Here is a 14497-nt window from a genome sequence, read left to right on the forward strand (position 1 = left end):
CCCTTCTTCATGCAGATCTTTCCTTAAGATCTTTCCTTAAGCTGTGTACCCTTGTTGGAGTGATTCTCTGATTCTTTTCCACAATGTACATGCTTTTGAAGGAAGTATTGGCGTTTTCATAGCAACTTATTTTGGCTCAAACAGGCAATGTGTTACCATTTAAAATACCATTGGTTATGTCAGTAAATGTGGCAATCAATTTGAGCAAGGAACGGTTCAACATGAATGAATGATCAAAAAAATCAATGTTTATTGTTAGTTGTAGGACAAATGCTAGCCATGGAAAAATACTCACTGCCTCGCTTCAAATAGTGTCACGGATCATTTATACTACCAGTGGGCCTGCGAATCTTGGTTTAAGATCTCATCGACAAGATAGTATCTTTGTGCAGTTTTTCCTTAGTACTTTGAAATGTTCTCCTAAATATTCTAAACGTCGGGGGATCGTTTCAGGAGTCAAGACAAGAGTTGGAGTAGATTCCAGGACATCAGATAATGACTGTGTGTTTGAGAGAGAGAGAGAGTGTGTATGATGGAAAGAGTGAATATGTATGAGAGGGGGGGGAAGAGTGAGTGTGCGTGACAGAGAGAGGGAAAGAGTGAGAGAGAGAGAGAGAGAGAGAGAGAGAGAGAGAGAGAGAGAGAGAGAGAGAGAGAGAGAGAGAGAGAGAGAGAGAGAGAGAGAGAGAGAGAGAGAGAGAGAGAGAGAGAGAGAGAGAGAGAGAGAGAGAGAGAGAGAGAGAGAGAGAGAGAGAGAGAGAGAGAGAGAGAGAGAGAGAGAGAGAGAGAGAGGAAAAAAGAGAGAGGAAAAAAGAGAGAGGAAAAAAGAGAGAGGAAAAAAGAGAGAGGAAAAAAGAGAGAGGAAAAAAGAGAGAGGAAAAAAGAGAGAGGAAAAAAGAGAGAGGAAAAAAGAGAGGAAAAAAAGGAAAAAAAGAAAAAAAAAACAGAGCAGAGCAGAGCAGAGCAGACTTGATGGTCCAAATGGCCTAATTCTGCTCCTGTGTCTTATATGAGGGAGGGAGTGTGTGTGTGTGGGCAGGAAACAGAGTGGCTGTGTGTAAAACAGTGTGTGTGTGTAATAGAGTGGCAAAGTGTGTGTGTGTGTGTAACAGAGTGGCAGTGTGTCTGGGTGTGATTAAACCAAATTGACCCTTGGAAATTGCCCCTTTGCTGGAACAGTGTGTAAAGGAATAACCAGAAATAGCCTTATCTCAGGCCATAGGTAGACACAAAATGCTGGAGCAACTCAGCAGGACAGGCAGCCTCACAGGAGAGAAGGAATGGGTGACGTTCCGGGTCGAGACCATTCTTCAGACTGATGTCAGGGGAGTGGGTGGGCCAGAGATAGAATGTAGTCGGAGACAGTAAGACTGGTGGGAGAACTGGGGAGGGGATGGAGAGAGAGGGAAAGCAAGGGCGATTTGAAGTTAGAGAAGTCAGTGTTCATACCGCTGTGTTGTAAGCCAAGCAAAATATGAGGTGCTGTTCCTCCAATTTGCGCTGGGCCTCACTCACTCTGACAATGGAGGAGGCCCAGGACAGAAAGGTCAGATTGGGAATGGGAGGGGCGGTTAAAATGCTGAGCAACCGGGAGATCAGGTCGGTTAAGGCGAACTGAGCGGATGTGTTCAGCGAAACCTTATCTCAGGCCACCCGTGTCTGATAATTATTTTAGAAAAGAAAGAGCAGAAATCTACAGAGGTGGCACAGAAAACACAAAATCCAAGTTGCAGGATATTAATTTGCCCTGTCTCTATTAAAACCTACCAAAAGCAAGGAAGACGATCAGAAAACAGGTCTCTTTGTAGATTGGATATGTCAAACGTTAATAACTAACCTGTTAATTCTTAATCTCACCAGTCGTACACTATGCAGTTATCTGAGGAATGTGGTGAAAGTCACCTTGGTGAACCAGGGTGGAGAGAGGGACTGATTGCTTTTGCTTTATTGCAAATCCAAAATTCCTTCATTATCCTCCTTTGCAAATTAGCCAGGCATTTAACATTTAACAGACATTTGGACAGGTACATGATGGGAAAGGTTTAGAGGGATAAGGGTCAATCGCAGGCAGATGGGACTGGTGTAGATGGGGTATATTGGTCAGCATGTTCATGCTGGGCCGAAGGGCTGTATAACTCCATGACTTGTACTTAAGCCCAACAAGGGCCAAGCAACCTTTTCCACACAAAGGGTGACAGGGCGCTGCAAAACCCAGTTGCAGCTTAACTATCTCGTTGGCAGGGCGCTGCAAAACCCAGTTGCAGCTTAACTATCTCGTTGGCAGGGTGCTGCAAAACCCACTTCTGACGATTTGCATTCTCTCCGTGCAGTTTAAGATACTGAACGTGCCGATGAATTCGCAACTTGCTGCCAACCACTGGAATCAGCAGCAGGCGGAGCAGGAGGAGAGGATGCGCATGAAGAAACTCACCCTTGATATTAATGAGCGGCAGGAACAGGAGGACTACCAGGGTAAGTGACGGGCAGCCACCCCCCAGAGTCGTGTCAGCGTGCAGGCATCGCTGGCTGGCACAGACCCGCGGCCCCAAAGGCCCTGTTTCCGTGCTGTTCAACTTTGGGATGTGGGAGGAAACTGGATCAACTGGAGGATCCTCGGGTCGTCCTTAGGGCAATAGGTGCAGGAGGAGGCCATTCGGCCCTTCGAGCCTGTACGCACCGCCATTCAATGTGATCATAGCTGATCATTCTCAATCAGTACCCCGTTCCTGCCTTCTCCCCATACCCCCTGACTCCGCTATCCTTAAGAGTTCTGTCTAGCTCTCTCTTGAATGCATTCAGAGAATTGGCCTCCACTGCCTTCTGAGGCAGAGAATTCCACAGATTTACAACTCTCTGACTGAAAAAGTTTTTCCTCATCTCAGTTCTAAATGGCCTACCCCCTATTCTTAAACTGTGGCCCCTTGTTCTGGACTCCCCCAACATTGGGAATCCGGGTTGGTGGAACTGTGAATGGCACCACCATCTTGCACCACTATGCTGCTTTAGAATCCAAGGAACTATAGGATTTCAATGGGAAAATGGTATATCTGCAAAACAACCATGCTGCACTGAGAGAGGGGTTATGTTTCTGTGTTAACAACCTTTGGAGATCTAAATCTGATCCACAATTCTGTCGGAGGTGGAGCTGGAGGATATCAGTGTGGATAAGAGCTAGTTGGTGATTGATGCTGACACGCCTCGTGTGTAGGGCAGGCGTGAATGGCAGGGTGGCCTGTCTGTGCTGTGGTTTCCTGCAGTCAGCCAGCTTCAGCAGCAGAGCTTCGAGTCTCTCCCAGCCGGGAATGGAGCCCACATGGGAGGTGCAGGTACCGTGATGTGATTGATCCAACAGTGGGAGAGGAGGAGAATCCAAACAAATCTTCATTAAAAGTTAGCGAAGCACAAAGTGCTGGAGGAACTCGGTGGGTCAGGCAGCATCTTTACTTTACACTTTAGAGATACAGCACGGAAGCCGGCCCTTCGGCCCACCATGTCCGCGCCGACCAGTGATCACACCGTACACTGGCATTACCCTACACACCTGGGACAGTTTACACTTTACAGAAGCAGATTAACCTACAACCTAAAGATGGACACAAAATGCTGGAATGACTCAGCGGGTCAGGCAGCATCTTTGGAGAGAAGGAATGGGTGACGTTTCAGGTCGACAGCCTTCTTCAAGTTGAAAAAGGGGTCTCAGCCCGAAACGTCACATTATTCCTTTTCTCCGGAGATGCTGCCTGATCCGCTTAGTTACACAAGCATTTTGTGTCTATCTTTGGTGTATACCAGCATCTTCCTACAAACCTGTACGTCTTTGGAGGGTGGGAGGAAACGAGCACCAGGAGGAGCCCACACAGTCACAGGGAGAACGTGCAAGCTCCATACAGACAGCACCCGCAGTCATGATCGACCTGTGTCTCTGGCGCTGTAAGGCAGCAACAATGGACAGATGATGTTTCCCGCCGGGACCCTTCTTCAGACTGATTCTGAGCAAAATACAAAGTGCTGCAGGAACTCAGCAGGTCAGGCAGCATCCATAGGGGGAATGGACAAGATAATTGAAAAAGGAATCAGTCTGACGGAGGCTCCTGACTCAAAGTCGTTTCTCCATTCCCTCCACAGATGCTGCCTGACCCGCTGAGTTCCTCCGGCACTTTTGTGTTTTGCTCAAAATTCCATCATTTGCAATTACTTGCGTCACCATTAAAATTCAAAACTTTAAATAAATAAATGTTTTTCTTTGTCCTTGTTTTCTCCTTTAAGTATAGTGTACAAAATCACGAGAGGAATAGATTGGGTAGATGCACAGAGTCTCTAGGGGAATCGAGGACCAGGGGACATAGGTTCAAGGTGATGGGGAAAAGATTTAATAGGAATCCAAGGGTAACTTTTTCACACAGAGGGTGGTGGGTGTATGGAACGAGCTGCCAGGGGAGGAAGTTGAGGCTGGGACTATCCCATCGTTAAGAAACAGGTACATGGATAGGACAGATTTGGAGGGATATGGACCAAGCGCAGGCAGGTGGGACTAGTGTAGCTGGGACATGTTGGCCGGTGTGGGCAAGTTGGAACAGAGCCTGTTTCCACACTGTACCACTCTAGGTATATTGAAGCAAATATGTTGATGCAGCTTTGTCATGGAACTTTGTTGAGAGACCAGTGGAACAAATATGCTTTTGGTTCTTCAGCAGGTTGAGCAGCCTTGAACGCAGTAAGACAGTTGCACTTTTAATGGATTGTGGTTTAGTTGACGTATAGTAAATATGGTCATTTTCATCTTTAATAATTACAATTAGTCAGGGAGAAGGGACATTGGAATGTTCAGAGAGCAGGAGTTGGTCATGACCCCTCTTGCTCGCTCCACTGTTCGATAAGATCATAACTGCTATGATTTTGGCTCAACATTTGCTTCCCTATCCTCATTCCCCTTGACTACTATCACGTTAAGTATTTCACTGTGCTTAATAGCGCGCTGCCTCTGAGAAGCGGCCAATATAATCAAAGACATGTGCCGGAAGGAACTGCAGATGCTGGTTTAAACCGAAGAAAGACACAAAAAGCTGAAGTAACTCAGCGGGTCAGGCAGCATCTCGGGAGAGAAGGAATGGGTGATGTTTCCTGTCGAGACCCTTCTTCATACTGATGTCCGGGGAGGGGGCGGGACCTTGTCCCGAAACGTCACCCATTCCCTCTCTCCTGGATGCTGCCTGACCCGCTGAGTTACTCCAGCACTCTGTGAAACGTCACCCATTCCTTCTCTCCTGGATGCTGCCTGACCCGCTGAGTTACTCCAGCACTCTGTGTCTACCTTTCCACTGTGACAATGATAAACCTAAAGCTGATTCTATTAACATGTCGTTGCAGAGATGTTGCAGTCCTTGGCACAGCGACCGGCTCCAGCCAACACCAACCGTGAGAGGCGTCCTCGGTACCAGCACCCGAAAGGAGCGCCAAATGCCGACCTTATCTTCAAGACAGGGGGGAGGTAAGGGTTTTACAGCCCTCCAGAAACTCTGCAGCTCAGGCACCTCCTTGTCCTTTCACTCCACGGATGGCTGTCACGCCTTTAGTCACTCAGGCACTGCACTCCGCAATACCCCCCCCCCCCCCCCCCCAACCTACCTCTGCTCCCCTGCCCATCCCCACCCTCCTACCTTTGTGAAATCCACCTCTCTCTCACCCTGCCTTTTGCTCTCCCCTTCCAAATGCCTCGTCCTCTGGCTGAGCATCGGTTTGGGTCTGAATGATTGCAAATCTGTAGATGGACACAAGATGCTGGAGTAACTCAACGGGACAGGCAGCACCTCTGGAGAGGAGGAAGACGTGATGTCGCCCATTCCTTCTCTCCAAGAGATGTTGCCTGTCCCGCTGAGTTACTCCAGCATTTTGTGTCTAGCTTCAATGTAAACCAGCATCTGCAGCTCCTTGCTACACATTCTGTGTCTGGCCTTGGGATGTTTTGAAGTTGTTTAGGGCAGGTTCTGTTTGGATTATATTACCACCCACGGAGCAGGTTCTTCTGCATACTTTTAACCTTACACAGGGCTGCTTTTGTCTAAGGGAGGGTCTTTTTTTATAATTCAGAGAGGCCACCTAAAGAAGTATAAAAGGGGCATCATGAGGGTTCACATAGAAACATAGAAAATAGGTGCATGAGGAGGCCATTCGGCCCTTCTAGCCAGCACCGCCCTTCATTATGATCATGGCTGATCATCCACAAACAGTAACCCGTGCCTGCCTTCTCCCCATACCCCTTGATTCCACTAGCCCCTAGAGATCTATCTAACTCTCTTTTAAATTCATCCAGTGAATTGGCCTCCACTGCCTTCTGTGGCAGAGAATTCCACAAATTCACAACTCTCTGGGTGAAAAGGTTTTTTCTCATCTCAGTTTTAAATGGTCTCCCCTTTATTCTTAGACTGTGGCCCCTGGTTCAGGACTCCTTGGAATGTGGCCCCTGATTCTGGACTCCTTAGACTGTGGGCCCTGGTTCTGCTGAAAGGTTCCGACTTGAAACGTCACCCGCCCATTTTCTCCAGAGATGCTGCCTGTCCCGCTGAGTTACTCCAGCACTTTGTGTCTATCTTCGGTGTAAATCAGCATCTGCAGATCTTTCCTACATATAAAGGAGTCTTGAACTGTCCAGCTTGGAACAAACGGGACCTGAAACGTCACCCATCCTTTTTCCTCAGAGATGCTGTTTTAGTTTTAGTTTCGATGATACAGCGCTGAAACTGGCCCTTCGGCACACTGAGTCCATACCAACCAACAATCCTTGCACACTAACACTATCCTTCACACACTAAGGACAATTTAAATTTATACCAAGAAAACCTGCAAACCTGTACATCTTTGGAGTGTGGGAGGAAACCGAAGATTTCAGAGAAAACCCACGCGGTCACGGGGAGAACGTACAAACTCCGTACAGGTAGCACCCGTAGTCGGGATCGAACCTGGGTCTCTGGAGCTGTGAGCGCTGCAAGGCAACAACTCTGCCACTGCGCCACCGAGCTGCCCCGATACTGCCTGACCCGCTGAGTTTACTCCAGCACTCTGTGTCTATCTTTGGTACAAGTAACCCCTGATTATCTGCACCTGGGGTGGCTAAATAAGATGTGTGCATAAACTATCTAGATTGACCTGCAAATATCTCTCCTCCTTCTTGGCAAACACCACTTTATCTTTGGTATATTTGCACCAGCAGTGGTGAACAGAGGACTGGATTTGTCCAATGATCCTTGTACAACTGCCTGTTGTAAATCAGCTCTGCTTACTGGGAGCATTTAAAGTCTTATTCTGCATAAAAGCAAGAGTCTATTTCCCCTAAACAAAAGAGCCATTGAAAACCGCAATTTAACAACTGACTCCTGTTGAAGTTCCCTCCTTTCTTATTATAATTACCTTTTCTTTGTTACGTATTAATATGCAGAGACAATTGCAAATTTAAGACCTGCCAAGTGGGAAATTGTTTTGCATTGTTTTATCAGCTGAAATGGAGTAGCGTGGCTGAATCAATTTGGGTGATTTACATGTAGAAACAAGGAACCGCAGATGCTGCTTTACAATACAAAAACACAAAGTACGTAAGAAGGAACTGCAGATGCTGGTTTAAACCGAAGATGGACACAATTGCTGGAGTAACTCAGCGGGTCAGGCAGCATCTCTGGAGAACATGGATAGGTGACGTTTCACTGCCTGCTGGAGTAACTCAGCGGGTCAGGCAGCACCTGTGGAGAACATGGATAGGTGACGTTTCACTGCGTGCTGGAGTAACTCAGCGGGTCAGGCAGCATCTGTGGAGAACATGGATAGGTGACGTTTCACAGGGTGCTGGAGTAACTCATAGCAGTGAACGCAGTTAGAAACATGGAAAATACATGCAGGAGGAGGCCATTCGGCCCTTCGAGCCAGCACCGCCATTCAATATGATCATGGCTGATCATCCAAAATCAGTACCCCGTTCCTGCTTTCTCCCCATATGCCTTGATCCCATTAGCCCCAAGAGCTCTATCTAATTCTCTCTTGAAAACATCCAGTGAATTGGCCTCCACTGCCTTCTATGGCAGAGAATTCCACAGATTCACAACTCTCTGGGTGAAAAGTTTTTCCTCGCCTCAGTCCTAAATGGCCTACCCCTTATTCTTAAAGTGTGACCCCTGGTTCTGGACTCCCCCAACATGGGGAACATTTTTTCCTGCATCTACCCTGTGTGATTTAAAAGCTAGATTCTGGTTGTGCTAAACTTTGTGACGACTATAATCAGTGTTTGCATTGTGGTTGGTGTAAATGAATGGTGCCAAAACAGCAAGAAATTGATCTGTGCTTGGGAATGAGAATGGTTCAAGTGACAACCTTTAACAGTCTAGTGGAAAGCATGGGGAAGGATTCGATAGTTATAAATAAAATCTTGTTTAGATTTGTGCTGCTTGTTGCAATTTTTCCCCTTTTTTCCTCACCCCTCCTTGTGTTATAGTTTAATGTTTCTGTCTGCACACTTTGACCACGGTTATTTTGTGAATTATTTTTAATTTGAAGAGTCAGCTGAGGTTTTGTGTATCTTCAATAAATCAACTTTTATACAACTTTGTACCCAAATTAGTTTAGTTATTTTTAAGAAATTAATACACCCGCTTTGTTAAGCATTGCCAACAATTACACAGCAGATCCTAAAGGTATGCAGGGCAGAATGGACAAACTAAAGAATAACAAGATGTTTGTTAATACTGAAACCTGTCAAACTGAACTAAAATGTAGCTAGCTTCTGAATAGAGAGGGGGGTTAGATATAGCTCTTAGGACTAACGGAATCAAGGGATATGGGGAGAAAGCAGGAACGGGGTACTGATTTTGGATGATCAGCCATGATCATATTGAATGGAAGTGCTGGCTCGAAGGGCCGAATGGTCTACTCCTGCACCTGCACCTATTTTCGATGTTTAATACTTTCTAGTCTAGTCTAGTTTATTGTCACGTGTACCGAGGTACAGTGCAAAGCTTTTGTTGCGTGCTAACCAGTCAGTGGAAAGACAACACATGATTACAATCGATCAATCCACAGTGTACAGATATAGGATAAAGGGAATAACGTTTAGTGCAAGATAAAGTCCGATTAAAGATAGTCTGAGGGTCTCAATTCTGTAGGGCGGTTCAATTGCCTGATAACAGATTGTTCTTTTGTCACATATTGTATTTCAGGCCCAGATTCCAAGAGAACCTCTCTTGAGAGATGAACAATTGGATTGTTTTCTCTGCGGCTCAGAGGTTGAAGAGAGACACTGATGGAAAAGGAAACATAGAAACATAGACAATAGGTGCAGGAGGAGGCCATCTGGCCCTTCGAGCCAGCACCGCCATTCAATATGATCATGGCTGATCATCCACAATCAGTAACCCGTGCCTGCCTTCTCCCCATACCCCTTGCTTCCGCTACCCCTAGAGCTCTATCGAGCTCTCTTTTAAATTCATCCAGTGAATTGGCTTCCACTGCCTTCTGTGGCAGAGAATTCCACAAATTCACTTATGGAGAATTTCACAAATTTGATTTTTGTAAGGAAACATTAAAACATAGACAATAGGTGCAGGAGTAGGCTATTCGGCCCTTTGAGCCAGCACCGCCATTCAATATGATCATGGCTGATCATCCACAATCAGTTCCCCGTTCCTGCTTTCTCCCCACATCCCTTGATTCCATTAGCCCTAAGGGCTAAATCTAACTCTTAAAAGACACATTTTTACCCAAGGAAAATGGTTGTAAGAGAGTAGAGGGCACAACTTTAAGGTAAGGGGGGCAAAGTTTAAAAGAGATTAGTGGGGCAAGTTAATTTTCTACTCAGAGGATGTTGGGTGCCTGGAACGCGCTGCCAGGGGTGGTGGTGGAGGCAAATACGCTAGTGGCGTTAGAGGCTTGTTTAGGTTGGTACATGGATATGCAGGTAATGGAGAGATATGGATCACGTGCAGGTAGAGCCTTTTGCTGCAATAAATAGGCCCCTAGTTGCTTCCGCGTGTGTAGGGAGTGGGTGAGAAAGTGGGATAACATAGAACTAGTGTGAGTAGGTGATCGGTGGTTGGGGTGGACTCGAGGGGCCGAAGGGCCTGTTTCCACGCTGCATCTCTAAACTAAACTAACAGGGTGAGGAAAAAAATTAAAACAAGGAACTGCAGATGCTGGTTTACAAAAAAGTACACAAAGTTCAGGAGTAATTCAGCGGGTCAGTCAGTGGAGAACATGGATTCTGAAGAAGGGCCCCGACCCAATACGTCTCCTTTAGTTCAGTTTGGTTTATTGTCACGTGTACCGAGGTATGGTGAAAAGATTTTGTTGCGTGCTAACCAGTCAGTGGAAAGACGACACTTGATTACAATTGAGCCATCCACGTGTACAGATACATGATAAAGGGAATAACGTTTAGTGTGAGGTAAAGTCTGATTAAAAAATAGTCAGAGTCTCCATTGAGTTTGTTAGTAAAATATGCTGGTGGCCTTGCCGAGGCAATGTGAGGTGCAGATAGAGTCAATGGAAGGGAGTGGGAAAGAAAACTGCAGACGCTGGTTTAAATCGAAGGTAGAAACAAAATGCTGGAGTAACTCAGCAGGTCAGGCAGCATCTCTGGAGAGAAGGAATGGGTGACGTTTTGGATCGAGACCCGAAACGTCACCCATTCCTTCTCTCCAGAGATGCTGCCTGACCTGCTGAGTTACTCCAGCATTTTGTGTCTACCTTCAAAGGAAGGGAGGTTGGTTTGTGCGATGGTCTGGGCTACGTCCGGATTCCTCTGCAATTTCTTGCGGTCTTGGATGGAACTGTTCCCAAACCATCCTGTGATGCGTCCTGATAAAACACTGTCTGTGGTGCTTCTGCAGATGTTGGTGAGAGTTGTTGGGAACATGCTGATAGGAGACTTAACCCCTGCCCCCCCCCCCAGAGATACTGCCTGACCCGCTGAGTTACTCCAGCGCTTTTTGTATCTTTTAATGTGAGAAAATATCAGGCCGACATCCATGAAATGTCCTCAAATATTATCCATTAGGACGAGGAAGGGCAGGGAAGGGGAAGGAGGGAATTAGTGTGGGAAATTGATAAGTGCCGGTGTCAGGGGTTATGGGGAGAAAGCAGGAGAATGGGGTTGAGAGGGAGAGATAGATCAGCCATGACGGAATGGAGGAGTAGACTTTGATGGGCCGAATGGCCTAATTCTGCTCCTATGATTTATGAACATGAATTGGAAGGGGAAAAAGCAATGAATATCTTGTAAATTGTTTTCAAGGAATACCTTTTTCTTTGAACTTTGTCAAATCAGTACTTTATTGATCTTTTTTTATCATTTGCAGGCGACGTTGATGTTAGTGACAGGTGGCACTTTGACTTGCCCTGTTTGTCTCTGATATCAAAGGATATCTGAGTCCTTCCCAGCAAGAGCAGTGGACACACCTCACCATGGCTATCTAGCGATCATCATGTGCCTGGTCTGAGCCAGGCCTCTCGGGCACACATTGCAGACTCCATCAGTAGCGCAGAGCGGCTGGCAGTCTAAAAAAACAAACAAGACAATTGATAATGCGTCATCAATTGTGGAACACTCCCAAGTGTTTTAATCCTTCTCACATCTTTGGCACCTTTATTTAGGATGAGAGTGGAATTTTTTGAGGTGGCCTTTGTGTCAGTCAGTAAGTAGCGAAAAACCCCCACCAAAAGCCGATCTCCCTTGTACCCCCCTCAACCTCTGGGCACCCCTCAACATCAGCGTCATTCGCGGGTCCCCGATTACGTTTGAGTTTCAAAGGGAATTTTTTTTTTTTAAAGAAAAGAACTTAAAATCCCAGCTAAGTTTTTCTTTAAAAACAAAATGTCAAGTCTATCTTTAACGATTGCTATCAACCTGAACACTTGGCAGCAAAAAAACCCAAAACTGGTGTTAAAGGGCAAGGAAAGAACTAATTCTGTTTTTGCATTCAGTTTTTGAAACTTTTCAAAGTATTTGTAAACTTAAACCTTTTTCTTTCCTCTTTTGCCAGTCCTTTGGCAAGACGGATGAAGTAATCGCAGACTAACTGAGTTTTGGAATTTTTGCACCAGAAATGCCATTTTGGTTGTTAGTTGGAGCACAGTTGTCAGCAAACCCATTTGCTTAAATGTGTTATTGAAGGTATGGCCATGTGCATTCATAAAATGTCACTTTTTTTCTTTACGTGAAGAATTCTGTCATTTCCGTTTTTTTAACGAGCGCCACCGTTTGTTTCTTCTGTTTGTACAATACTTTTTTGCAGAAGCAAAGTGTAGATGTATGTGTATGTTTGGCTTGACATAGGCTGCATGGGTCTAATTCATGACTTGCTGAATCGTTGGCTGTTGCCCAACCTCGCAGTAAAAACAAAAAGAAAGTTGTTGACCTCCTTGAGTTTCTGCTCGGCCTCTTTGTGCTCCCAAGTATTTTCGAACGACGGGAATAAAAAGAAAAGTTTTATCGGTGAAATCCTGCGAAGTTTCCAGAGGGAATTTTAGTCCATCTCGATTTTATTCTGGATCGTCAATAAAAGCTTCGTGGTACCTTCGTGGGTCTGATTTGAGTCCCTGCCAAATAAGTATGTGTGTACAAATGTGAACATGTAACACAGAACAGCACAGCACAAGAACAGCCCGCAGTGTCCGAGCTGAACATCATGCCAAGACCAACTCTTATGTGCCTGCACATAATCCATATCCCTCCATCCCCTGCATATCCACGAGCCTATCGAAAAACCTCTTAAACGCCACTATCGTATCTGTTTCAATCCCCCCCCCTCTCCACCGACAGCTCATTCCAGGTATCCACCACTCTGTGTTTAAAAAAAAGTATGTCCTGCATATCTCCTTTAAACTTTGCCCCTCTCAGCTTAAAACTATTGCCTCTCGTATTTGATCTTTCCGTCCTCAGGGGAAAACGTTTTGTCTGTCTAGAACCAGTCCATACTTCTATCAGGTCTTCCCTCAACCTCCGGCATGCCAGGGGAAACAATCTGAGTCTGTCCAACCTCATGCCCCCTAATCCAGGCATCATCATTCTAGTGAACCTTCTCCACCCTCTCCAAAGCCTCTACATCCTTCCTGTAATGGGGGCGGCCAGAACTCCAAATGCATCATGACTTCCTCACTCTTGTACTCAGTTCAGTTTAGGTTATTGTCACGTGTACCGAGGTACAGTGAAAAGCTTTTGTTGCGTGCTAACCACAGCAGAAAGACAATACAATACAATATATCTCTATTGTACAGGGGTACAGCGAGATTGGGAATGCGCCTCCCATACGGTGCGCTAATTTAATTAGCTAGTTAGTATTAATTTAAACAACCCAATGAAACAAATTGTAACAGTTTTAAAACAGAATAAAGTGCAAGTAGGTCTATGCCGGTTCACTGTGCGATGTGACCATCCGGCTCAGCAGGACCGGTTCATAGCAGCTATGGCCCTGGGGATGAAGCTGTTCCTGAGTCTGGAGGTGCGGGCGTAGAAGGCCTTGTATCGTCTGCCCGATGGAAGGAGTTCGAACAGACTGTTGCAGGGGTGTGAAGAGTCTTTGTGGATGCTGGTGGCTTTTCTGAGGCATCGTGTGTTGTAGATGCCCCCCAAGGCTGGTAGCTGTGTCCTCTGGTCCTCTGAGCTCTATGGACTACCCGCTGAAGAGCTTTCCTCTCTGCCTCCGTGCAGCTGAGGTACCACACAGGGATGCCACGTGTTAGGATGCTCTCTATGGTGCAGCGGTAGAATGTCTACGTGATTACAATCGAGCCATTCGCAGTGTACAGATTCATGATAAGGGAATAACGTTTAGTGCAAGGTAAAGCCAGCAATGTCCGATCAAGGATGGTCCGAGGGTCCCCAATGAGGTAGAGCGTTGCCCAACCTTTGAAAGCAAGTAAACCATATGCCTTCTTTACCATCTCTCTACTTGTGTTGTCACTTTGCACCAATATCTTTAATGTTAATTCGAGATCCTCTACTGTTTCAGTGTAGTTTACTGCAGGTTCGGACCAATGTAAAAGCACAACCAAGTCATTGTTCGTTCCTACACATCAAGGACTGCATAGAAAGTTCTGTTCTAAACTTGATCCTCACGGTTTTGGAAACTTGCAGCCCCGAAGCCCTTCCTACAGCCCTTGTGTGTAAAATAAATCACCAGGGTAGTTTGCGGTGAGATTGCACAAGAGTTTTTCACATGCAGAATCAAACTCTGCTTGGATCGCTGGGATGAAAGTCGCCTTTGTCAGCTTTTGGCTCACCTACAGTCTGCTGCAGATGGAAATCCTGCAATTATATCGAAGTCAGTCCAAAACGAACATCTGTGAAGTTAAGTCAGGTAAAGGTTTGTTCCTGGAAACAAGACTCCAAGCTCTCTGACCTCCGAAGGTGCAAGCTAGCAGCGGTTCACGAACAGGGCTCCTGAAAGATTGAAGAGGTGGTGTGGGAACTCAACATCAAAAGCGTGTCATCAGCTACTGCCCTGGTACTGGCAACTTTCCT

General features: G+C 46.0%; 1 protein-coding gene across 4 annotated transcripts in view; it reads left to right on the plus strand.

Annotated features, from left to right (window-relative positions):
* The window catches only part of upf2 (UPF2 regulator of nonsense mediated mRNA decay), a 73077-nt gene extending 60537 nt beyond the window's left edge, over positions 1-12540 (plus strand). For 3 of the 4 annotated variants that reach the window (XM_078419469.1, XM_078419470.1, XM_078419471.1), the window contains exons 22-24: positions 2331-2472; positions 5368-5488; positions 9198-10602. In XM_078419469.1, the coding sequence (XP_078275595.1) occupies positions 2331-2472; positions 5368-5488; positions 9198-9225 (291 nt within the window). In that variant the 3' untranslated portion in view covers positions 9226-10602. Of the gene's footprint in view, positions 1-2330; positions 2473-5367; positions 5489-9197; positions 10603-11333 lie in introns of those variants that run through there. The other variant, XM_078419472.1, reaches the window with a different exon arrangement.
* The last annotated feature ends 1957 nt before the right edge of the window (positions 12541-14497 follow it).

The sequence above is a fragment of the Rhinoraja longicauda genome, chromosome 23 (assembly GCF_053455715.1).
Source record: "Rhinoraja longicauda isolate Sanriku21f chromosome 23, sRhiLon1.1, whole genome shotgun sequence".
In the NCBI taxonomy this organism is placed as follows: domain Eukaryota; kingdom Metazoa; phylum Chordata; class Chondrichthyes; order Rajiformes; family Arhynchobatidae; genus Rhinoraja; species Rhinoraja longicauda.